A 24391-nucleotide genomic window follows, 5' to 3' on the forward strand; every position below is an offset into this window, starting at 1 on the left:
CGGCCGCTCTGGCCCCGGCGGCGGCGGGAGGCGGTCACCGGCAGCCCGCGGGGAGGAGCGGGTGTCCCGGGCTCTGCCGGGCGGTGCCCGGTGAGGCGGCGGCCCCGCTCGCTGCAGCCGCGCAGGGCCGGCCGGAGCCCGGCCCCTTTCCCTGCGGCATGAAGGCGGCCGGGGCAGGGGCGGGCGCGGCGCGGCTGCCGCGGGCCGTGCGCGCTGACGGGCTCCCGCCGCAGGCACTGCTGGACGACACCGAGGATGTGTCCCTGGATTTCGGGAGCGAGGAGGAGCTGGCGCTGCAGAAAGCGCGGATCAGGTAACGGCGCGGAGGCCGCAGCATCGCGGCGCCCGGGCGGGCCTGGCTGTTCCGGTGTACAGGAAACTCCATTTAAACACTTCATTCCCATTTTTTACAGGAGGCTGGTCAAGCGCTGGAACAGGCTTCCCGGAGAGGCTGGGAGGCCTCTGTCCGGGAGATGCTCGGGCTGGAGCAGGCGAGGCCGGGCCCCGCTGCCCAGCAGCACCCGGCCACTGGGAATGAAAACCTGACACACCCAACATCCCAAACCCCAAGCAGACAGTGCTTTAGTTAGAGCTGGAGCAGTGGAGACAACTTTCAGCTCCAGCAAAGCCCACTGTGCAGCAGTGCTCAGGCACTGCAGTGCTGAACAGCCAGATGGCTGCAGTAAAACTCATGATTTCCTACCGCGGGATCTGATGCTGTGTGGAATAGAAAATATCTCGTGCTTATAGACCTTAACCTGAGAAAACCCAGCCCGTTAACCCATCTCATGTGTCAGGCTAAGCTCAGGCTCCTCACCAGAGGTGTCACTCTGCAGCTCTGGCCACACTGAGGTCACAGGTGACAGAGCTGTTCAGTCAGTGGCTTTTGAAGATTCTCCAATCAAAGACTCTGAAAGGAAGAGTTTTAGGTCAAAAGGAATTAGGCATGCACTGATCAATAATGTATATAATCAGCTTTGATTTAGATTGCTTTCTCTGCCTTGCCCCAGTTTGATCTGGTCCATTCCAATGATAATATTTCTTGTACGTGTGAACAAAGAAATATAATAGATGTTAAACCCGACACAACATTATCTGAGGTAAAAAGCAATCATGTAGCTTTACAATATAATTACTCTTTTATAAATGTCTGGTGAAACATTGCTGTGGACTTTGGCACTACTTGAAGCAGCCCTGACATAAGATTAAACCTTCCCAGAATTGCCTTGGTTTTACACCTTAGCAGCAGCACACATTTTAAATGAAGGTTTATATTTTGGTGCAGTCTTGGAGAACATAGCCTAAAGAATTCAACTAAGCTGGGAAATACAGCTTAGAAGTACCTTGATCACATGAGCCACAGATTCTGTCTGAGGAACTAGACTACACTGAGCATGAAGTGAAACCACCCTGGAATATTTGTAGGAGGTCACAGCATGCAGGACTTTAGAGATCTTAGAGATTCCTCCTGATTTATGCTGCTCAGTAATACAGCACAGGTAAAGCGTTAGCAAACTGTACTAGTCTGTGATCCACCTTGTGTAGACAGTGGCTTCATTAGAGACAGCTCTTCTTTCTGGCTCTCAAGACAATATTAAAGGATGATGTAGTGAAAATTTATCTGCTAAAGAATGCAGAAATGAAACTGCTTATACTGGTCACACGTTTGTTTTTATATTTCTGAAGAATCTTGTGCAAATGAGCCTGGAAGTCACCTAGGTGCTGCAAATTTTGTTACCTTATTAGAGGGCATAACAAGGTGTTCCAGTCATTTGTCTTTAACTTTATTCCAACTTAATATATCTTGAACTTGGTTAGAATTTGCATAGGCTATGAAAAATTGTGTTTTTGTGATTCTCTGAGGTATGTACAGAAGGGCTCCTTAAAAGCAAAAGGTTAGTGGCTACTTTCCTAAGAAATTCGAAGATTGCAGTACCAGAACTTTGGATCTGTAAGTTGGGAGCATATGATTGCTTCTTTTACAAATCAGCCAGGAAACACATGATCAAGGAGAAAAGAGCTCATTTATTCAAACTTTGCCTCAATACATTTTGAAGTATCAGAAAAAAAGAAAAATGAAAAGAAAAAAGCAGCATGTAGAGTGCTGCTGTGGCACTTCTGAGCAGATACCTGGACTGATTCTCCTGTAGTTCACTGGCATAGCTCAGGCCTGACCCAAATTTTATTCTTTAACATGGGATGCAACTAAATTGATTACAGCTCATTCCTGTCCTAACAGGCTCCCAAATTGAACAGATGTTACTGTAACAAGGTGAATGGCAATCACTGAGCCTTGAGGCTTCAGTTCTACATACATGGATGTTTAGATGCAACAGGAAAACTAGAAGGCCAAGCAAGTAGGCTGCTGTCATTTCAGGAGCCAATTTATGCCAAGTTGAGCCATTGTAGAGTTGCAGTTTCCTTTATCCTTTCCAGAGTCTCAGTAAATGCTCAGCACTGTAATAAATGACAACTTCTTGCTCATGTGTTTTGTTTTGTTTGTTTATTTATTTATTTTTTTTTAGTAAATACCCTTCAGTGTTTGACATTGGAACTAATTCAGCATCCAAACAGTAATCCTGTTGTAATCCAGTAATACTGCTGAATCTGCCTTCCAAAATGAAACATGAAATTTCCAAAGTTACTGCCACATTTGAAGCACTGATCCATTAGAAAAGCTTAGGAAACCCTGGTGTGCTTTGGGGTTGTGATCCATGAAAGCTGCTCTGGACACAAGGGTACCACTTCCATAATTGGCTGTTGCATCTTCCTGACCCATATCAAGGCTCGAAGCAGCAAAGTCCTGTCTGTTTTAGCCAGTTTACAATATCCACTCCACCCACCTGGCTGCTTATGGCAGAAAAAGCCCCTTTGCTTAAAATGTCACATGTTCAGTTCTAAGTCAGAAGAAATTTTTGGAAAGTTTGAAGTTCATATGGGCATGACCAGGAGTAAATACAAACTACACCTGTGCATCATTCTTCCCTCTCCAGTCATATGTGTAGTACTACAAACATACTATTACCACTGGAGAAAGATAAACACCAGAACAGTTAAACAGCTATAGAGTAATAATATAACAACAAGGATATTGAAGTTATAGAAGTTACTATACTTAGATAGTTATAATTTAAGTTTATAATAAGCAATTGTGTATATATTACATGCCTTATTTTATTAAACACAATAACAGAATAACATTTAATAGTTAAATAGTTGATTATGCCCTAGGCCAGGCCATACTTTTGTTAATTAGCTATTCTACTTTTAATTGGTCACAGAGGTGTAGGAGCTTAAGGAAACAATTGTTGACTTAAATATCTTTTTATTCAGATATTTTATTCTCTAAGCTTCAAGGAAGAAGTTACTTAACTGCAAGAGCCTGTAGTTAATTCTCACTTTCAACTAATTAACACAAACAATTGCACAGAGTAAGATTTTTATTTGGTATATTACCCTGAAAATTCTACTGTGCTCATTACAGCAATCTCCAGCCCCCTCACCCTACTGTGCAGGCCAGTATTCCATGTCACATAGTTATTTCTTTCACTGAAATTTCTCTTTGTTACAGACAAAAATTTGTTCAATGAGCAAAGCATAAATACTAGTGAAATGAATAAACAATGATTCAGAAGATCTGCTAGATTCCTAAATCATTCTGCTTGTCTAAAAGGAAGTGTTTGGGTTTAGACATTAAATATGAAAGTTCATTTTGTCTTATTCAGAAGAACTGCTAGATTCCTAAATCATTCTGCTTGTCTAAAAGGAAGTGTTTGGGTTTAGACATTAAATATGAAAGTTCATTTTGTCTTATAGTAAACGGCTACAATTTTTTTTAAGAGTTCATATTTTGTTTTCCAAGCTGTTCTGAAAGGCATAAGAGCTTTCTCAATTCTTTTGTGCTTTGCAGTGTTGATTCATTTCATGAAACAACAAGGATTTTGTGGTACTGTGTTGCACACAACCACTAAATTCCTTAACACAGGACCAAAGAAACTGGTGAAAGGCTCCAGGTTTTGTTCTGTCTTTGAGAAAGTTTTGACAGGAACACCACATTTGTCTTTTAGCTTTAGACTGAAGCTTGGCTATTGAAAATACCACTGTTTCATAATGGAGAAATACACCAACACTGAAATAATAGCAGCTGCAAACCAAAATACCATTATAAACTTGAAATAGCTGCCCTGTGCTAACTGTCAGCAAGCACTGTAACATTCCCTCCTGTCCCATAACCTCATGTATGCTCTGTGTTTTTTTCTAGGCACCCACTGGCCACCTTTTTCCACCTGTTTTTCCGAGTGAGTGCTATTGTTACCTACTTGTTCTGTGACTGGTTCAGCAACAGCTTTGTTGCCTGTTTTGTCACTATTCTCCTCCTTCTATCCTTTGACTTTTGGTCTGTCAAGGTAAGATAACTCTGAATAGTAATTACTTTGGGAAGTACTTTGTTGTTAATTAAAACAAAAAAAATTGAAATATGTATAATGACAGAAGTGACAAAATATTTCAATCTGTTAATTTATTAAATGTCTAGCCTGTTTTAATGATGTTCACATATGTTAGTTATTTTGCACCATGTTTTCTATGGATGACTACTAAGGTCTACTAATATGGTGAGAAAATTCCTTTACCATAGGTAGATTTGTTTGTATGGTTTCCCTCTAAAAAAAAAAATAATTAAAAATTGAAGTAGTACTGGTTTTCAGCAATGGATGCCCAAGGATGTCAGGATCTGCAACCCTGTGCACAGACCCCAAAGCAGGGGCTGCAGAAGACTCCTGAAAGCCCAGCTGTATCTCTGGTGCCCTAATCCCATGCAGGCAGGTGGATCAGGCCAGCCCAGGATCCAGGGGTTCCACATGTTGAGCAATGCTTTTGTTTTGAAGTGAAGCATTGATGCACCTCCAGTATTCTGAAAGCTTTGGTGTTCATCCAGATGCAGAAATACTTTCTTGGTTTGTTTCCCTGACCCTACACAGCTTATTTGCTTGTCATTAATCTCCCATTTTTCAGTGTGTTTCTGTTCTCAGTATTCCTCCTTTACTGAGGAAATTTGTTTATTGGGTGCTTGTCCAAAGATAAAGATACAACCCATAATTTCTTGTCTAAGTAAGTGCTATTGTGCTTATTATGATATTGAAAGAGAAGTGGCCTCTAAATTTGTAATTACACTCATCGTTAACAGCTATTGTACTCAAGCTGGAACAGCTTTTAGAAGTAATTTTTGTATTAGATAAAAGAAGATGATTTTTGAACATGCTTGTCTTTTAAATTTTTCCTATTTGTAACTGTTATACTGACAAGTGACTTGTGCTACTGATTAATGCAAATAATGGTTTCATCACTAGAATGTGACAGGAAGACTCTTGGTTGGTTTGCGTTGGTGGAACCAGATTGATGAAGATGGAAAAAGTCACTGGGTGTTTGAAGCAAAAAGGGTAAATATATTAATAGAGGCAGGCACAAGGCAAACATAATCCGTAAGAAATTTGTAAAGCTGATACCAAGTCAAACAAAGTAACCAATAGAGCACCTTTGACTTTTTATCCAGCTGCCATAGAAAACAATGTCAGTGTTCAGGCGCAAGCACTGTTTGTCACATCCTAGAAGCATTCAGGGCAAAACAGGTCTCACAGCATTGTCAGCATATGGATCAGCATAGCATAGTGCTATAGGTATGAAATGTTTCTGGTAGTTCTATTTTCTAGTGAGAATAACTTGCAACACATCTTTCCATAGATAATCCCAACGCAGAATCCTCTTCAGGAAAGATCAACATGAAAAGCAATGCTGAATAGCTTAGATTTAGTATTTTGAAGTTAATATTTTACTCATCTTCATGGAATATGGTGGGAAAGAGAATCTGGATCACAGAGTATTCTGATACTGCCAGTGCCTCACAAACACACTGAGGGGAGTTAAAAAAAGCACAATAGAATGGCATTTGGCTTCACTTGTCAGAGTCAAGACTCAGGGTTTTGCTTTCACTTGCTGACACTCCCTGCAGCCCCGCTGAGCCTGGCAGAGCAGCCCCCAGGTGCTGCTCACTGGGACGTTCTCTGGAGCCCTCCAGCTGTGTCCTGCAGTGCCCTCTGCAGCCTCGCTGCGGCTCCGGGGTGGCCCGAGCACAGAGCACAAATTAATGTGTGTCCTGTGAGTCTGAGGAAGGCCTGAAGACAGAATAGAGGAAACCCTGCAGGAAGGAATACATGGAAAATTCAATATACTGAAAATCAACTAAAAAGCTTTTCTTTTCAGAGTGGAAGAATCCAGAGGGTTTTCTTTTCCAATTGTGGTGCTTCTGTTTCAGAAGTTGGCACTCTAGTGATCATTGACTGGTCTGAGGGTTGGAGTGAGATTTTGAATTTTGGAAAGATCCAAGCCTTCTGAACAATTCTCTTTAGGGTTTTTTTTTGTTCATAAATGTGATGAGTGATGAGCCTTTCAGTGTAGATAGAGATGTGTGAGTCGTGCTGACCTGAAGAAATCTGTAAGCAGGGCTTTGCAGGCTGCTCTGAAGTTTCTGCTTATCCTGAAGAACAGCCAGAGCATGGGGCATAAGGCTGCCCCTTGCAGTTACAGTGTGCCCAACTCCAGCATGACACAAGAGGCATTTTCAAAGCCATGGTTCATAATTCATGAAATGTCAGCAGAGTTCAGAAGTAAAACCCAACTATTTATATAACAGGAAAATTAGCTTCATGTGAGATATAAATTAAGCTAAGATACAGCATCTTTTTATGAAAATGCATAGAAATGTGCATTTTTATAAGAATTCCAGTCTGAACTAGAACCAACTGATAAATCCTATGGATGAAAATGCTGTCATGTACAGTAGGGCATCAGGAAGGACACTGGGCATGAGCTACTTCTCTTCTTAGTTACTCTTATATGCATATAAGTGAAATATTCCTCCTCTGTTCATTTCTATTTATTGTGGGTTTTGACTTGTGACTAAAAGTCTCAATTTTTTCTTCCAGGTGCCTACAATAGCTGCCTCGACTGAAGCTGAAGCCCGAATCTTCTGGCTTGGTCTCATCATCTGCCCAATGATTTGGACAATGTTTTTGTTTAGCACCTTGTTCTCCTTGAAACTGAAATGGCTGGTGAGTAGGGGGTACTGAAAACAATCTTCACAAATCTGTTAGTTTTGAACCAAGTCTTTTCAACAGCAGAAAAATTTCACCAACAGCTTCAAAGAATCCCAGAGAGTTTTCTGCAGTCAAGGTTTGAACTCTGGAATGGATTGGTAACTTTTAGCTGTACTTCTGCTGGATTATCAGATGTCAACTCCTTTCTCCAGAGAATCTCAAGTGGTGGGCAAAATTATGACCTTCTGTTTAACTGCAGCAACTTACTCTGCCCCAACTTATTTCAGTCAAATAAAATTAACAGGAGAGGACAAAAAATGAAACAGTGATATTGCTTTTCAGGTCTCCTGGAAACTTAAATGTACTTTTAAAAGTAAGGATTTTAGATCTCTGGTACCATTTCCTTTTGAAAGAATCAGAATTGTTAGCTCATAAAACCTTCATAAATTGAGCTATAAGCATTTTATAATTGCTCTAGTTAAAGTCATCTACTTAAAAAAAACCCAACACTATTTTTTTCTAAATACGAGGGAAAATTTACATCATATATTGCATTACATTAAGATATTTTTGTCTGTGAAATCTTCACATTTTCCCCTGTAAACATGAAGTGCTTGGCTAATTGCCACGCTATTCATTCTGTCAAGTTCCCAGCCATGCTCAGTACCATCTCCTAATTCAGTTTGAAAAGATAAAAAACACCTCTGACATGTGTAGCTACATGACCAGTAACAGCCAAGACTGCATATTATTATTCAATTAAACAAGAAATTCAGCTATGGGCATGAATCAATTGCAAATCATTAACTGCTTTCTGGTGCCCCTAAACAAGCAATAGTTAAAATTAAACCAGCACTCTTTGTTCATGGCTTCACCTTTATTTTTGACAGAGATTGATTGTTAAGCCAGGAGCTGCTTGGAGACAGAACTCTTAACTGGCACAGGAGGAAAGTTGCCCAGGTGCTTGTAAAAGACAAATTACACAAACAAAATAACTTCTGGGAAACTGTCTCCCAAGGCTAAGAAAAACATTTTTATAAGTTACTGCCTTAGTCAGATTGGTTCCACCTGCTGCTAAACCTGAAGTACCACAAAAGGAGCTGATTATTTTTACTGCCTGTCAGTGCTAGACAGGCAATCCATCTATGGATGTGCTTTGTAAATCTGTAAATTACAGAGCTTATTTGTTTATAATAAGTTGTTTGTCAGCTGAAAAGGCCTACCATTATATGGATGTAAAATTTGTAGATACAAATGGGGCTTAAAAAAAGTGATTTTTTTCTGGAATTTGTTGAGTAGGTCCTTTTTTGAGTAAGTGCTTTTAGGAAAGTAATGAAGTCTTTCAAGATACAAAATGGCAAAGCTGGTATTGGTGTTTTGATAAAAAGAAGTATTTTGTAGAAAGGAGCTATTGTGATTGACATGACTGGATGTTTTTGAAAGCCATTTATGACTAGAAGGAATGCCCACTCTTATAGCACGTTTATCTGGATAGTGTGTACACACACACACACGTATATCCTACAGTCAGTGCACAGCCATGGATTTGTTCCTGCTGAACTCTTGTTTGTCCACAGGCTCTTGTGATTGCTGGGATCTCCCTCCAGACTGCTAATTTATATGGCTACATCCACTGCAAGCTAGGGGGACAAAAAACCATCAGCAGAGTAACCTCAAGGTTGTTTGGCACCACAGATGTTCCCAAGAGTGAGTACTGAGCTTCAGCCCATGGGGTACCACAGCCAACCTGCCTCTCAGGGCTAGTACTGGCTCTTCCTAGATCTCAGTTCCTTCAGTTAGTCCAGGGTGATCCTGACTCTCCACCAAGCCTCTCTGGGAGTTTCACATGGAAGAACCATAACTCCAGGTCACTTTGCTCCATGTCTGGAAGCCTGTTGAGCTCCACAACTGAGCTCCTTCCAAGCTCCAGAAGAATGTCCTTAAGTTAAATCCTTAGAGCTGCTATAAATCTAATACCTCTGTTTAAGCAGGGCTGGAAGAGCCATCTTCAACCCTCAGGCTTCCAGCTGACAGCTCCCTGCTTTTGTAAGAGATGCCGTGTCCCAGGTTATGCTTACAGCCATGTGTGCTCTGTTCCTTCAACAGGACAGAGCAGGAGAATTTCAGAAGATGGCACTGAAGAACATGGGAAGGATCTAAGTAACCAAACAAGGAAGAACTAAAGGATGAGCAGTGAAAGTTGTTCTTCATGGGAAGATATTTAAAGCTCTTCTAGAATTATGCCTGCATGAAATAAAGTAATTTGTGTTTGAGTTTTTAGATCCTGAAAGGTTTAAAGTCTTTGTTACTTAAAAGCTTCACCAAAATGTGAGCATGGACAGTGCTCATAGTTTACAATGAGCATGCTGCTTTCAGAAAAGTTGTCAACTAACCTCAAACTACTGGATTATCTTAACCAGAAATTACATGTAATGAAAAATACAATTCTAATTTGTTTAACTCTGGAACTACAATAAACAACATCAAACTGCCTTTCCTTCTTGTACACAATACTGATTTTTCAAGCTTTACAAGTCCAAAAGGCGTCTTCATTATTAAAAATACTGAATGTTTATATTTTAATGTTCAGGCTTAGGGTCAAATAGAAGAAAACAGAAGTAATGAACCATGTTCACCCACTACTTGTGTGAAGCTGGCAGTTTTGTATAGTTAAAAAATTAAACTTATTTTGACACCTGTAAAAAATAAAGCAGTGCACTTGTACTGTAGTGCTATAATACTTCCACTCTGGACACAGGTCTTTTCCGCTGAGACATTTAAATGATGCTATTCAGGGAAAGGGAAGAGGCATTATAACTCACCCTTGTGCAGCAGGCAGAACAAAGGCTGCTGCACATGCCCCAGTATCAACCCAGCATACTTTATATTCAACCTCCTAAGTAAAACGAGTGTTGTATTCTCACCTCTTCAACTGCTACCTTCACAGTCGGGTTATCGGTACCATGACACTGGAGATAGAATGCACTTGATAATCTAAATGCAGACTCACTTTCACAGCTTTCTAGTGAGGGAAGAACTACAAGAGTCTTGAACTTTTGGAAAAAGCACAGGCAAAAGCCTTTATATTAAGAATTTATTTGCAATATACAAAAAGAATACATTCCTTTAATAAATCAAGGCATAAGTTACTCTTTTATAATTAAACATGAACTACATTTTGTTGCCACTTACAGATTACATTATCTTTTCTTCTTGCAAATGGTGGTGTTCACAGTATTCCTGAATTCCTGCAAAGATGGAGAAAAAATAATGTAAGTACTATTTCAGTTGTACATCAGGAGTTTGTTGTTGCTGCATCTGTCCCCTGAGAGTACAAGTATCTGAAGTTGGGCCTTCCTTGCACTGAAAGTGGCTTTAGGATTATTTTTAAACAGCTTGGGGAGTTTTTGGAAGGGGTTTTTGTGTAATTACAGTTAGAAGTGGAGGCATTGGTCAGTCGGCTGGGCTGCCTCCCACTGGGTTACGGTGAACACCCCTCCACACACCTGCTCGAGAGCCTCAGAAGGCTTCTCTGAGCACAAGGACACCATATCTCTGAGAATTAAAGTCTGACTTCTCTGAAGTCACACACTGAAACCAGTTATCAAATACAATTTTGTTATCACTTAAGCAGCCAGTCAGAAGTGATGCCCAGAAGCAAACACGGTCTTTGCACCTGCTACTTTCAGAATTACTGTGCCTCTCTCCTGGCTTTATTAATTGTGGCCAGTAACACAAGCCTGTGTAACACCTTTGTATTCTGCAGCAGTGCTCAAACTGAGGGGATTGATTTGCACAGTGATTCTCAGACTCACTTTGAATGATATTCCTGTAAGATAATGTTGCTGGAGACTCAGGTGCTTCAGCCAAGAAAGACTGGCCTCTGTCACAACTTTTTCCTTGAAGGACAGAAACAAAGCAAAAAGAAAATATGAGCTTTTCTTTTTTTAGCCTTTATCCTGTTCTAGTTACAGCTTTTCAAACAGCCACCTGCATCTATTCCTTTTAGGAAGCCCTGAAGTCAGTAACAGGACTAGAAATACAGTGTACAGTTTGACAGAGGAATAGGACTAGCAGAAACCTTCGGCTGGAGTATTGAGCTATTCCTCGATGTCATTAATTCAGGTGTTAATTGGTAACAGTTAGTGGGCAAAGAGCCACACCTCCTCATGACCCACAAAAGCATTTGGGCAGTGCCAGTAACGGTGAGGTTAAAGCACTGGTTTTAATACTTAACATCTACAAAATACTCTTCTTTGAAGTGGTTATGATTTCATTCAGTCTGCATTTCCAGGTGACTACACCAAAGAGAAAGACATGTTCTATTTCAGATATGATTACAGAGCTGAAAAGATACAGCATATAATCTTAATTGATTAAGGAAAAGTTAGGGAAATTACCCCAGCACTTCCCACATTCCACACCAAGCTAAAATCATAGTTACAGTGACCTTTGATTCAAAAAAACATTCTATCTAAAAGTGCTAAGAGACATCAGTGCCCCTATCAAGGTTTTCCAGCAGTGACATTGGTATAGGAGGAGCAACTTGCTTTAAGTGCAGTGCAGTAAGTGACGTTACCTATCTGTGGATCCAGAGGCACTTTACCCAGGAGAGAAACACTCAAGTTCTGGCACATCTTCTCCGCACCACCAGTAGTCGGGGGAAAGATCTGAGATTCATTCTGGAACAACAAGAAAATCACAGTTAAAATACAGCAATTCTGAGAAAAAGGCATTTTTTGGAGCAATGTTTGCTATCCAAGCAATGCCAAGGAAAGAACACTGTAATACACAGCCAGCCTTACCTTACACTTGGGACACACAAAGCCACTCATGTTCTCCACAACACCAATGATGGGCAGCTTCACTTTGTGGCAGAAGTTGATCTCCTTCCGAACATCCTGAAGTGACACCTCCTACAAATATTAGCAAACACTTGTATTTCAACTGTTTCGTGCTGAATCCTTAGAGCTACTTTACAATGAATTATTACTGCTGTCTTAATATTTTTAGGAACACAAACCTGTGCTATGAGCTCTATCAACAGAGCAGGTACAACACTTCAAGCCTACTGGATGTGGTTCTGTTTTGAAATCTGACTCTAGTCAAGATTCACCCATATTTATGTTTTTTATCTCCTATGTTAATCTCCTATCTTCTTTAAATGCAACTTTTTCACATTTTCATCTTACAGAAGGATCCTTGGTGTTCTCCACAGAGGAAGGACAAGAACTACTAGGCTTACACTAGTTACTTTTTTTCCAATTAAATTTAAAATGTCTTATCCTCTCCTCAGAGTTTTCACATATATGACTCACCTCATTCATTCTCCTGTTCCCTTCCAACTTCACCACCTCTCTGGTACTGTCCTCAACACTTTGTTTCCTTTATGTGTTATCCTTTCTGCTGATGTAGAAATACTTCATATCACATGCTAGTTTGAACTCCTGTTCTTTCTGCTCCAAACCAGATATGAAAACCTTTGCTTGAACTGAGTGTGTTTTTAGTTTCAGCTTTCCAGGGGCTGATTTCTCTTTTAAAAATCCACATGACAAAGCTGCCTACTATGGTGGGTCACCTGGAGATGACAGGCTATTTCACAGACCTCAAAGAGTGCATAGCTTATCATTTAAAAACGACGTGTCTTACAAACATTCTTTCGAACATTAAGCTAATGGTGAGTTAATTACTGATCCACAATGATGTTAAGGAGGATTCTGAAGGAAGAAATTAAACACTGCATTTCCTTTCACCACACCAGTCTCAACAGCTTTAGATTGTGAACTGCTGTGGTTTAGTGACCCATGTGGATCCCATCCAGCTCCATTGAGACACCCACCTAACCCACAGACCAGCCACCTGCAGGGGGAACACAACAATGTCATTTCCCCGAGATTCTGTACCCTTAGATTTCTGTGAAATCAGCAGCCTGGAACCCAAGGACTGCCTTTAACTGCCATGATGCTTCCCTGGTGGAATTCTGGCTCATACCTGGGGGGTGGTGATGATGACGGCACCATCAATGTGGGCGGCACTGAGGTACTGCACGATGGACAGGTGCTCATCTGATGTTCCTGGGGGTGTGTCCACAATCAGGTAATCCACTTCACCCCAGTCCACATCACGCAGAAACTGCTTGATCAGCCCTAGAGGAAAGGATAAGAATGTGGAAGAGAAAAAGGTATCTTCCTGTATTTCAAATTTCTGGGTCTTTGCTATCTATCCTATCTATATTACTAAACAAGTTTATGATATTTTCACACTTGAAACCTTTCAAGTATGTGAATTACTGTTGGAAACACTCAGTACATACCATTCTTTTTTGGTCCTCTCCAGATGACAGCATCATCAGGACTACTAAGCAAGAACCCCGCTGACATGACACCTAAGTTTTCTTCAACATACTGAAAGAGAAGTAGAGAAACACTAACAGTGAAGCAAGAGTAGAGAAACCAACTCTGAAGCCCTATTTTACAGAAAAAGCAAATGAGGGGGAATATATTAATGAAATAAAGGCAGAGAACTTTAGTTTTTATCACAGGGCATTAAAAACTGCATCTTGTGCAACACTCACCAACTACACTAAGGCTGAAAAAATGAAATTGTTAGAGCAGTTTATGGAACCACTGGAGACAATGGAAGGATAAAAGCAGCTTTCCCTCTCAGCACTAGCTGCCTGTCTAACATCATGCACACTACAGGGGATCTTTACATAACCAACACTGCTGCAAAATCTTCTCTGCATATTCTAAAGATTAATAACGTTTGTCTTGGGTGCAAGATATTTCTTGGCTGTCACGGAAAAGATGACACACTACAGCTGCATGATACCCCGAAACAACAAACCTGAGTAGCTTATATTTATTGCCCATGTTGCAAAGTCAGTAAACACAAGGTAATAAAACAATTCTAGACATACAGTACTACTATTATTAAGAAATGTAACTGATCTACATAATCTATATCCCAACTCTATATGATATGCATCTCAATTTTATAGATCTATTCTATATTCTACAAAATCTGGATATACATTCCACAGCGTTCTCTAGATAGTCTCCGGAACATGGATATAAGTTACATAGATCTACAGAATCTGGACATACAGACTCTGTAGACTGTATGGTCTACATATGTAGATTCTATAGAATCTGCATATTTTAAGTCATTAGAAGAAGAATTAACAAAAGGACCCTCTGCTCCTCCATCACTCCTTTTTCACTGTAGAAGATGGTGCCCAACCCAAACACACCCAAAACGACCTTTCTGAAACAGCTGCACCAACTCACCACTGGAGACCATCCAGATCCACTCTGATGAACCTGAAAATTGATGTGATGCAAGAAATTTACAATAGCAATAAATACAGATGTTACACAAAACATGAACATAAGTCAAACATGGGTAAAAAGCTCTCCTGTCTGCAGGAACAAGCCTGCGTTAGTGGGGCAGCTGAGGTGAGCACCAGATCTCCATTAATGAGTGAACAACTGTTCAACCCTTATGCAAGTTTACTCATTACTTTTTGCATTTGTAAGAAATATTCCAGGGCTGATAAAGTGCATCACGCTAATACTACTCAAGTTTCAAGTAGTCAGCATTATGTGGCTGCCATGCAATGAAAGTTGGTTTGCAGAACTGCTCATCCTAAAAGCAGATGACTCTTTTGCAAAATATGTTATGCTGAACCTCTCCATCTCACCTCACTTCCCTACCACCGCCCCACATTTCCCATTATGCACTCCTTTTAGAGGCTCTACATCCAAAAATCCTAAATATGCTAATGAAAAACTGAGAAAAAAAAAAATCCCTTGAATAAGATGTTTGAGCATTCACTCACCTGTTCTCCTTCTAGACCCATAATTTTAGGAATCGATGGCCCACAGATATCTATGTCCAGCAGAGCAACCTGGAAAACAAACCACCCAACCTGCCCCACTGGAAGCAAGGTAGCACAGGGCTGTCTCTAAAGGCGATCTCATGCACTGAAATCACTCCAGCAGGGCTCATCCAGGAAAGTCAAACTTTAACGAGCAGGGGCACACGATCGGTACCTGCCCGCAGGCGCTCGGCCGTGCCCCCCCGCCGCCCGTCCTGTCCGCGTCCTCTGCCCACCTGCTTGGTCTCGTCCGCCGCCAGCCCGTGCGCCAGGAGGGCGCTGAAGGTGCTCTTGCCCACGCCGCCCTTGCCGGACAGCACCAGCACCGTGTGCCGCACCGCCCGCAGCCGCGCCCGCAGCTCCGCCGCCTCCGCTGCGGACACACCGCGCCGTCAGTGCGCCGGCACCACATCCCCGAGCCGGCACCACATCCCCGAGCCGGCACCGCAATCCCCGAGCCGGCACCGCATCCCCGAGCCGGCACCGCAATCCCCGAGCCGGCACCGCATTCCCGAGCCGGCACCACATCCCCGAGCCGGCACCGCAATCCCGAGCCGGCACCGCAATCCCCGAGCCGGCACCGCATCCCCGAGCCGGCACCGCATCCCCGAGCCGGCACCGCATCCCCCGAGCCGGCACCGCAATCCCGAGCCGGCACCGCATCCCCCGAGCCGGCACCGCATTCCCCGAGCCGGCACCGCAATCCCCGAGCCGGCACCGCATTCCCGAGCCGGCACCGCAATCCCCCGAGCCGGCGCCGCCCCCCCACGGCCGCTGCACTCACCCGGGTCCGGCCCGGCCGCGCCGGCCGCGCACAGCCCCTGGTTGGGGCATCCCTGGCAGGCGGCCGCCCTGCCCGCCTGGGCGCTGCCGGTCCCGGGGCATTCTGCAAGGGACAGCGAGAGCTGGGCCGCGAGTGCCGCGGGCGGGGGGCGCGTCCCGCCCCGTCCGGCCCCGCCGCTCACCCTCCGGTGCGCCCCGCGCCTCCGCCATAGCGCTGCGTCACTTCCGCCGCCGCGGGGGCGGGGCCTCGCGCCAGCAGTGCCCAACCCTGCCACCAGGGGGCGCTGCCGCTGAGGGCCCCGGTGAGCCGGGGCGGCGATCGGGGACCCGGTGACAGCGGGGAGGGACCCGGTGACAGCGGGGAGGGACCCGGTGAGACAGCGAGAGCCCCGGTGACAGCGGGGAGGGACCCGTGAGACAGCGGGGAGGGACCCGGTGACAGCGGGGAGGGACCCGGTGAGACAGCGAGAGCCCCGGTGACAGCGGGGAGGGACCCGTGAGACAGCGGGGAGGGACCCGGTGACAGCGGGGAGGGACCCGGTGAGACAGCGAGAGCCACGGTGACAGCGGGGAGGGACCCGGTGAGACAGCGATAGCCCCGGTGACAGCGGGGAGGACAGCGGGGAGGGACCCGGTGACAGCGGGGAGGGACCCGGTGAGACCGGGGAGGGACCCGGTGAGACCGGGGAGGGACCCGGTGAGACAGCGAGAGCCTCGGTGACAGCGGGGAGGGACCCGGTGACACCGGGGAGGGACCCTCACTGGTATAATTGGAGGATTTACTGCCTTAACTTGGCCAACGAACTTCTGAGCAATTAAGACAGTTGCTGTGCTTGGTATGTAAAAACGAATAGAATAATTTTCAAACCAAGGAAGTGTGCACCCGCTGGTGATGCGGTCTGGGCCCTGTTCCGGTACCTTATCCCAGTCACTGCTCCCTCCCTCTTTCTCCCATAGGTGCCTGAGCACAGCCTTGTTCTCTCTTCTGCTCCTAACATCACACCTAACTGCTATGAAAAGGATATTTTCTCGACCCAAGTACAGTTGGAAGTCTCAAATACTCCCATTTCTGACCAATTAGTCTCAAAACTTGCTTGTTTTAACATACAAGTGTGTAAGTTATTATTTGAGATGGTGTCACCTTGGAAATAGAAAAGAGTAGAATACCAAGCATTCCTTGGTAATATTTGAAAAGGTACCATCACGTCTTGGTGTTAAATCTGTCTTTTTGAAAGAATTATACTGCAAAGTTATCTTGTTTTTGGGACACAGCACTTTAACAACTGCAAGCTTTTTAGAAAGAACACTCTAGGAATTAAAAAAACAAGCCAAACACAAACCAGTAGCTGTCCACCTACCAAAAACCAAACCAAACCAATCCAAAACAAAATCCCAAAACAAAGAACAATAAACCCTGCCCCCCCAACAAACAAAGAAACAAAACCTAGAAAAAAAATCTGAAAATACATTTGATTAATGTCTTTGAGGATCTTTCAAGCGTATTGACCTCAGGTAAAAGCTCAGGACCACTGGATATTTGTACAGCCCCTGCACTTACTGCTCTGTAATTACCTTCCATAGGAAACTAATGAACAAAATGTTGTTTGGAAGTGGAGTCAAATGTTTAAGCAAATTCAGATGTCTGTGGTAGGAGAAGCTGGCCAGTAAGATATATCTGAGAAGTTTATAGTGTACCTTGCCCTTGAAAAAGCTGGCTTGGGGTGAGACCACAGCCCAGTACAGCATTATGGTCTGTGCTTCCTGTCCAACATATGGATTAGATTCACTGATGTCAGCAAGATTTTCCACATTTTAAACGAGGTACGTGTCCAAATATTTTTCTTTTGGGTCCAACAGCTCATTCCCCATTCCCAAAGTTATATAGAACATTCCTCACAAAAAGCACCAAAAAGGAAACATTAATTCCTTCTTCAGCACCCCTCTTCCTCTGAGCCAGCAAGGGCTCCCAGTGCAGGGCTCTCTAGGTGAACAGGCTTTAGGGTGTTTTAGGGTGGCATTTCTTTGATGTAGTTCTATTTCCACATCAGGCAGACTAATGGTAATAATAATTGAGAAGTCCATATGGCAATATTTACCAACAATATCAAGTCTGCTGTCTTCCTGATGCTTTGGAAAGCAAGGCTTTCTCTTTCTTTATCATTATTACTCTATTCTAGCCCAAGGCCTGCCAGGCCTTTCTTACTTTTGAAAGAGCAAAGGAGATGAAGTTACACCAAAAATTCCTTGAGAGTAAGAAAGCAGAGATGGAGCAACTTTATGATAAAGGTGAGCAGAAATGCCTAAACATATTTTCCAGTGATGTACAATTTGAATTATGCTAAGTGAATCTGTCCCACAAAACAGGAGGGATGGGAAACCACAACTCTGCTCTTTTCTTTCCCACTTACAGCAGTGCTGGCATGAAGGTTCCCCCTAAACACGTCCTTCTTTTTGCACTGAGGTTTTCCCTCGTGCCACACAACTATTGGGTGCTTTTCACCCTTGTGGTTGTCTGTCATTAAAATGACAAACATTAAAAGCTGTGTATTAAATACTTTTCTTCAGTGAACTCAGACTAGAGGCCAGTGGAGACAGATGGTAGAGCAGCTTCCTCTAGCCAAAATTACAGCACTGAGCATTCTCAAGTCACTGTAAATGCCAGCAAACTCTAACATGAGGCATTATAGGAAGCTAATGAAAACAATTCGTTATTTAGCACAACAGCATTAGATGTGGTTTAGATTAAGGTCTTTCACCTTCTCAGCATCAAAAGACACACACAGATGACCTAGAGGAGGATCTTTCTGACAAAACTCAGGTCCATTTTAATAATGAGAAATGCTTTAACCTGAGGAACCCATTGGACAGCATCAATTGTTACCCTGGAGTGGAAAAAGCAGCTGAGACTGAGACTGAGTGGCTGTAGCCTTTGCTTTCAGTCCTCCCTGCTGAGCACAGGCCCTCCCCTTACACCTGAGAACAATGTAGGAAGAAGTGGCTTCTCTGTGCCAGGCCCTGCTTGCCTCGCTGTGAGAGCCTCCCCCACAGTTGCCTGCCTGCTCCCAGGGGCGCTGGTGGCGGGCAGCAGAGGCACTGAGCAGGGCTGTGCCCTGAGCTGGGTTTCAGAGACAGTTGTGCTGGGCTGGCTCCTCACCCCCAGCTCCACTGCAGTGTCCCCTCTGGTTTTGATTTACACCGTTCTGTGCCTTTCGGGTTACATACCCACCAAATCAAATCAAAATCCAGCTGAGATGCAGGTAAGGGCAATGCAGCAAACAGCACACCAGTGTTTGTCACACACTTTCTGTCTGTAAAAGATCTTGGGTTGTTGGGACCTTCATGCATTTGGCACAGCCCTAATGTTACAGACTGACAGAAAATTACTGAACTAAAATGCCCCGTTTATATGTGGTTTTTAAACTGTTGATTAGCAGCAGAGCAGTTTGCAATAGAGGGCAGTGTCTCTGTGCTAATGCCTTGCCAGTTCCCTTATCACTAACTCAGCAGGACTCCAATGGTGAATGTACTCCACAATCTCAAATGATAATGACTGTCTTGTTGGAAGGAGGGAAAAATAATCGGTATTATTTGTTTATTTATGTTCTCTTTTTCATTAAAAGATCACCTCATTCACTACTGAAACGAGGGCATATCCACAGGAAACTTGGCAAGCATTCTGCTGACTCTAGTACCACTACCTACTTTTAGGATTAGCCATGAATAAAATTATTCTTGTCAGCTCTAGTAAAAAGCAGATCCATGTGGATAAGTTTTGCAGACCTTTTCCTTTCTCACCATCTATTATCCAAAAACCCGACATTTTTCATTAAAGTTTTCCTGAAACCATTTGGCAATCTGAGACATACCTGCAGCACTCAGGAGCACAGCAAGTGCTTTCTGCTTCAAGAGACCCAGACTGATGAATTACAGTCTGAAAGAGCAATGTTAAAAAACAGATTAAGCACTAAGTATTTCAGATAGTCAAGATGGAAACCTACTTAGAAATTTAATTTTCTGATGAGAAAATAAATATAATCCATCAGATCATAGAGAAGGGGAAAGAACCTCAACCCCAAATATCCTGCAGAAAATAGACTGAGATTGTCTGGCTCAGTAACTGTGAGCAGTGCCAGCTCAGATTCAGTACACTAATATATACACTTTAGAATTTTATCAGGTTGTTACCTGAAGCTTTTCAGAGCAGCTGCCTAAATAAGTGCAGCACTAAGGAATTCCAAATCACTTCGGAAGGTCAGTACTTCAGTTTGGAGACAGGAATACCATACAAATTACTAAAAAGAGGCTACTGAGAAAACACCACTGACAAAACCAAAATTAACAGTTTCTTTTTGCATCCTTTAATACTTAATTTTAGTATTTAATTAAAATCTAGAGGTAATGTGAACTCAAAAAATGGTGACTTATCCCTGCAAAGTTTAACGTGCAGACCTAATTCTTAGCATAAAGTTTTGTGTGGAGAAAGAAGACTAAATGCAGACAGATATTTGTCTCAGCCTTATCAATTTGGTGAGTAAAATACAGGTACTTTCCATAGAATGCATTAAACACTTGGGTGAAGAGAGGGGTGATCTAGCAGGCAAAGCAGGGCATTAAAAAAATGGTGAATTGAAGTCCAAAGACAGTCACACCACACCAGCAGTTTTGAAGCCAGGGGCTCAGGCTGCAAGATATTTGAAATCCCTGCTGAGTGCTTCACCTCCTGCATCATGGGCTGAATTCAGTGGAGACAAAATCAGGTACTCTCAGCATGCAGGGGCCAACTCTGTCACGCTCTGAAAGGATGGAGACTTGGACTGGAGTGCAAAGCTGGGGAGAGGTGGAATAATTTAATCTTTATTAACCTGAGCTTTAATAATTGTACTGCTGATGTAGCAGATGCAAAGAACTCCAAAGACAACTGAGGTAAGAGTCACTAAAAGTTGGCTGCTGCATACTATCTTATAATACCCAAAGGGCATAGGAATGTTCTGTAGCATTACATACTTCTTGAAAATGCACCTCCTCACAAGATACACCTGTATTCCCTTCACTGGAACTGCCTGTGGCTCACAGCTGGCCTCAGAGGAGCTTGCTCACAGACAGATGTCAGGGTTTTACAAGGAACCTCACAGCATTTGCCCAGAATCACACACTGATTATGTTCATTTGCAACTTACATGTTTAAAAAGAGAGAAAGAGAGAAAGATACCTTATTTTATTCTGATTTTTCATTATTTTTATTCTATTTTCTTATTTTATTATATTATTTTTTTTCTATTTTACATCAATTGATAATACTGCCTGGCCATTGCCTGATGTAGAAATTGTACATTAATTTTTTGTCCTCTTAAACAGTGAACAAACTGTGGAAAGTGTGCCAATAAAGAGACCCACAAACAGCACATTTATCTGTTTTAAAGGAAGAAGGTAACTAAGATTTTGGACTTTTATTTTTCAGCCAGAGAAGAGCCCTAAATCAACTAAAATTTAAAAGTATTTACATAGAGAATGTCATTCGTCTATGACTAATGGAACTTAACACCTAAGTTCCAAGTTTTCCTTGCCTTTTGAAAAATACATTTCTGTATCTTTAACCTGAATGTTGGCCTGATTCTGGTCAGAAACAGTCTGATATTTAAAAGTGGGTCACAGTGAACTTTTCAAACATTTATTCTGCCCTTGTCTTCCTATTATACAAAGCAGAAATGGCACAGAAGAAGTCAGACCTGTACTAATCTCTGTCTGTATTGCCTCTGCAGTAAGCTTTCATTAAAAGAAGTCATGTGTTGGAAGTATATTAATTGAATTTTGAAACATATATTCTGAAGTTAACCTGAAGTTAACCTTTGTACTGACAGATAAAATTTTGTTAAGCAGCAAGGGTCATCTGCTACTTTCATACAGCTACACTCAGAGTTCTATAAGCTTTTCCATTAAGATTCTTTCTCTTACAGAGCAGCCTCTCGTTCACTCATTTTTTTAAAATGCACATTTGGAAACAATAGAGTTTTCCTGCAATTCTGTTTGTCATAAGTAGTTTAAGATGTTTTCAGTTTATTTTTAGGGACTCTTAGGAAAGTTCAAATAACCAGCTAAATATGTGTAAGCTCACAGCACATAAATACATTTTCTTTTTCTTTCCCTCCCTTGTCTATAAAGCACAAAAGATGTAGGGGTTTTTTTTGTACTTTAGCTTGTATATGGTCTGGCCAGCTATAGCACTTTATGCCTGAATTAGCTATCCATCTAAGTTTCTCATGGTTTTAAATGTATGAACATTTGCATCATATTTTCCATTGGTGTTTTCTATTGTTTTTAAGTTCCCCTTTATAAAATAATTTCTGGCAGGAGGGAGCACAAGTGCATTGTGAGATATTGACACACAAGCAGGAATTTTGTCATGGAGTCCAGGTGCCACTATGACATAACTGTTGACAATTGGATTATAATGGAAAAAATAGTAGCTATATCCCTCTGCTGTTACATCATTAAATAGCAATAATCAACTACCTGGGGACTCTTGAATATTTGTATTTGTGTAAAGAATATTTTGTTTGTATAGTGTATGTGTATCAAAAACGTCAGAGAAGAATGAAGTCTATTGAGGCTGTTTCTCCTGAGTTACTGGTTAGCACATATATAGCAGAGACACTTTACTCCTCACAAACTCCACAGTAATGGAGTTACATCAGAATTTCAAAATCCTAGAGTGGAAGCAAACAGCTTATGCTGGTGAGGAGGAATTCAGACTGGTCAGAGTTGTCAAAATAAAAGGAAAATGCAAAGGTTTACTGGGCAAAAACAGTGCTGGCTAAGCTCTGGGTGAAGTTACATGGTAGAAGTCCTGATAATTCTCTTACTCCTGACCATACATCAGAGGAACAAGAGGAAGCAGAAAGCAGGCATCAGCAAGCATCCTGGAGCACCCTTTCTTCTTTCTCCAGTCTGTAATAATTAGAGACAGAAGCCTTGCTAGGATTGCTTCAATAGGACAGCCATTGGCTTAGCTCTTAAATTCTACCACAGTTCTTTTCTTCCTCTATGAAGTGATTGTAGTCAAGGCAGCCACTGCAGTTCCTGTTCCCTTCTTCTCCTATAGCAATTTAAAAAAGGGTACTACAAGTTCAGGGTTTATATTTCAAGAATATCAATCTTTCAAAGGCTGTTCTTGCACTGACTTCTTAAGCAATGAACACCACTCACAGAGACATCCTTTTTTCAGACAAATTATTTTCCTAGCTAAGCAGGCTAGCTCCATAAAATTAGAGGAAAATCACATAGCAATGATTTGTTATCTTGGAAGCAAAAAATCCTGGTATTTTAATGAGGTCTAGAGCCCATTTTGGAAGTAAAAATATTTTTCTGATTTGTGAAACAGCGAAATCTTTTCCAAATCAAAAAAACCCAACTCCAAAACAACATACTGGGACCCTCCTGCAACCATTTGTTTCTAAGATCAGTACCCTGAAAAATGAGAGAATCAAAAACTACATAAAAGAGTAAACAGTGTGAATATGGTGCTGATCTAAAAATGATCCCATGTTGAAATAGCACATTTTCTTCTGTTTATATCCCTTGCACATAAAAGTCTATGATTAATTTATCTTACTTGATTCTGGGATTAATCTTGGTCGTAACAATGTGAGGTCCATCCAGAATTTGGATAGTGGAACCCTGGAAACTGAGGTACTGGAGGCAGAAGCCTGGAAGCCCTAGTGAGGTATTTGGCAAGGGGTAGGTCACAAACCCAAGAAGGCATTCCAGCTCCTCTGCATTTCATCATCACTGGGCTCAGAGCATGGGGTCATTTGGGAATGTAAACTTTCTGAGAGTTCAAGCACAGCCTGGACTCTGCTCAGACTCAGAACTGCTCTCAGAGCACATCCTTAGACTGGTGAACAGAAAACAGTGTGTGTACAAGTCAGTGTAGAAGAGGGTGGTGGTACATTGCCATCAACATGCCCCAAAAAACACCTAGTTTATGCCAAAATATGTTGTGGTAAATGTATTTCAGATTTTGTGTAAAAGTACACAAATATTTAGGAAAACCTTTAATTGTGGTGCCAGCCCTCATTGATATGTTTGCATCTGCTTTCCACAAAGTTAATTTAGCATAAATAGTTACCTTGGCTTCAGTCTCCTGGAAGTGCCAATAGGCCAGGATGTTTATGGACCTGAGCTCTGGGAATCAGAGCAGGCAGCAAGTGACCTGTTTACCTGGTCCAGTATTGGTACCATGTCTAAACAGAGGATTAGCTCTTCCAGCTCCAGCACCTGTCCTGTGCTCAGGGTTGTTCCCATGCCCAGCACCACCCTTCCTGCAGGCCTTCTGTTCCATGCTGGGAGCACAGGGATCAGAAAGGTGCTAGGAAAATATATACATATTAAATAAAATAATGAAAAAATAACCACCCACTTCAACAAACAAGTCATCAGGATTATGAGTATTTCCACTCAGCTTATTGAGAATGCTTTTGAAACAGCTTCATTGTGTTGAGGATTTTTTATACCTGGGATGTGAAAAAGCAATTTATTATATTGATATAGGAGGGAATTTGACTCTCACTTTCTTTTTTGCCTATATTTTTCCTCTCTACCAGAAGAGCCTACAATATTTTGTTTTAATAGCTTACTCCTC

General features: G+C 42.4%; 2 protein-coding genes and 1 long non-coding RNA gene across 6 annotated transcripts in view; 1 reads left to right on the top strand and 2 right to left on the bottom strand.

Moving 5' to 3' along the window:
• Positions 1–92: 92 nt before the first annotated feature.
• On the top strand, positions 93–9584 carry TVP23A (trans-golgi network vesicle protein 23 homolog A). Of its 3 annotated transcripts, none has more exons than XM_085591743.1 (6): positions 95–313; positions 4262–4298; positions 5349–5438; positions 6981–7106; positions 8669–8798; positions 9198–9584. In XM_085591743.1, the coding sequence occupies exons 1-6, from the start codon at positions 159–161 to the stop codon at positions 9272–9274; spliced, it is 615 nt and encodes a 204-aa protein (XP_085447869.1). In that variant the 5' UTR covers positions 95–158; the 3' UTR covers positions 9275–9584. The 3 variants fall into 3 exon arrangements, with proteins under 3 accessions (XP_085447868.1, XP_085447869.1, XP_021393692.3); XM_021538017.3 differs by having other exon boundaries at positions 96–313; positions 4262–4406; XM_085591742.1 differs by lacking the exon at positions 5349–5438 and having other exon boundaries at positions 93–313; positions 4262–4406.
• On the bottom strand, positions 2511–15998 carry NUBP1 (NUBP iron-sulfur cluster assembly factor 1, cytosolic). 2 transcript variants are annotated; one of them, XM_021538024.3, is made up of 12 exons: positions 15936–15996; positions 15755–15856; positions 15207–15343; positions 14932–15000; positions 14381–14413; positions 13405–13495; positions 13083–13237; positions 11897–12007; positions 11671–11773; positions 10907–10990; positions 10284–10339; positions 2511–6193 (listed from the first exon to the last, which is right to left on the bottom strand). In XM_021538024.3, exons 1-11 carry the CDS (start codon positions 15961–15963, stop codon positions 10287–10289), a joined length of 966 nt encoding a protein of 321 aa, XP_021393699.3. In that variant the 5' UTR covers positions 15964–15996; the 3' UTR covers positions 2511–6193; positions 10284–10286. The 2 variants fall into 2 exon arrangements, with proteins under 2 accessions (XP_021393699.3, XP_085447866.1); XM_085591740.1 differs by lacking the exons at positions 2511–6193; positions 14932–15000 and having other exon boundaries at positions 10146–10339; positions 15936–15998.
• Positions 15999–16653: 655 nt separating this feature from the next.
• Positions 16654–24391, bottom strand: part of LOC146766083 (uncharacterized) — a 54847-nt gene continuing 47109 nt past the window's right edge. Inside the window, exon 3 of the long non-coding RNA XR_014958416.1 lies at positions 16654–19684. This is a non-coding gene — a long non-coding RNA (uncharacterized LOC146766083). The remainder of the gene's footprint in view (positions 19685–24391) is intronic.

Source organism: Lonchura striata, chromosome 14 (assembly GCF_050655825.1).
Source record: "Lonchura striata isolate lonStrDom1 chromosome 14, ASM5065582v1, whole genome shotgun sequence".
Classification (NCBI taxonomy): Eukaryota; Metazoa; Chordata; class Aves; order Passeriformes; family Estrildidae; genus Lonchura; species Lonchura striata.

What these genes read in the sequence shown, in the direction of transcription:
- TVP23A (XM_021538017.3), top strand. Translation starts at nt 159, where the DNA reads ATGAAGGCGGCCGGGGCAGGGGCGGGCGCGGCGCGGCTGCCGCGGGCC. An exon ending in CCTTGAAACTGAAATGGCTG is followed by an intron (nt 7,107 to 8,668) that starts GTGAGTAGGGGG and finishes GTTTGTCCACAG; the next exon opens with GCTCTTGTGATTGCTGGGAT. An exon ending in CACCACAGATGTTCCCAAGA is followed by an intron (nt 8,799 to 9,197) that starts GTGAGTACTGAG and finishes TTCCTTCAACAG; the next exon opens with GACAGAGCAGGAGAATTTCA.
- NUBP1 (XM_021538024.3), bottom strand. Translation starts at nt 15,963, where the DNA reads ATGGCGGAGGCGCGGGGCGCACCGGAGG. An exon ending in GGCGCGGGGCGCACCGGAGG is followed by an intron (nt 15,857 to 15,935) that starts GTGAGCGGCGGG and finishes TGTCCCTTGCAG; the next exon opens with AATGCCCCGGGACCGGCAGC. An exon ending in TTGTGTGTCCCAAGTGTAAG is followed by an intron (nt 11,774 to 11,896) that starts GTAAGGCTGGCT and finishes TTGTTGTTCCAG; the next exon opens with AATGAATCTCAGATCTTTCC.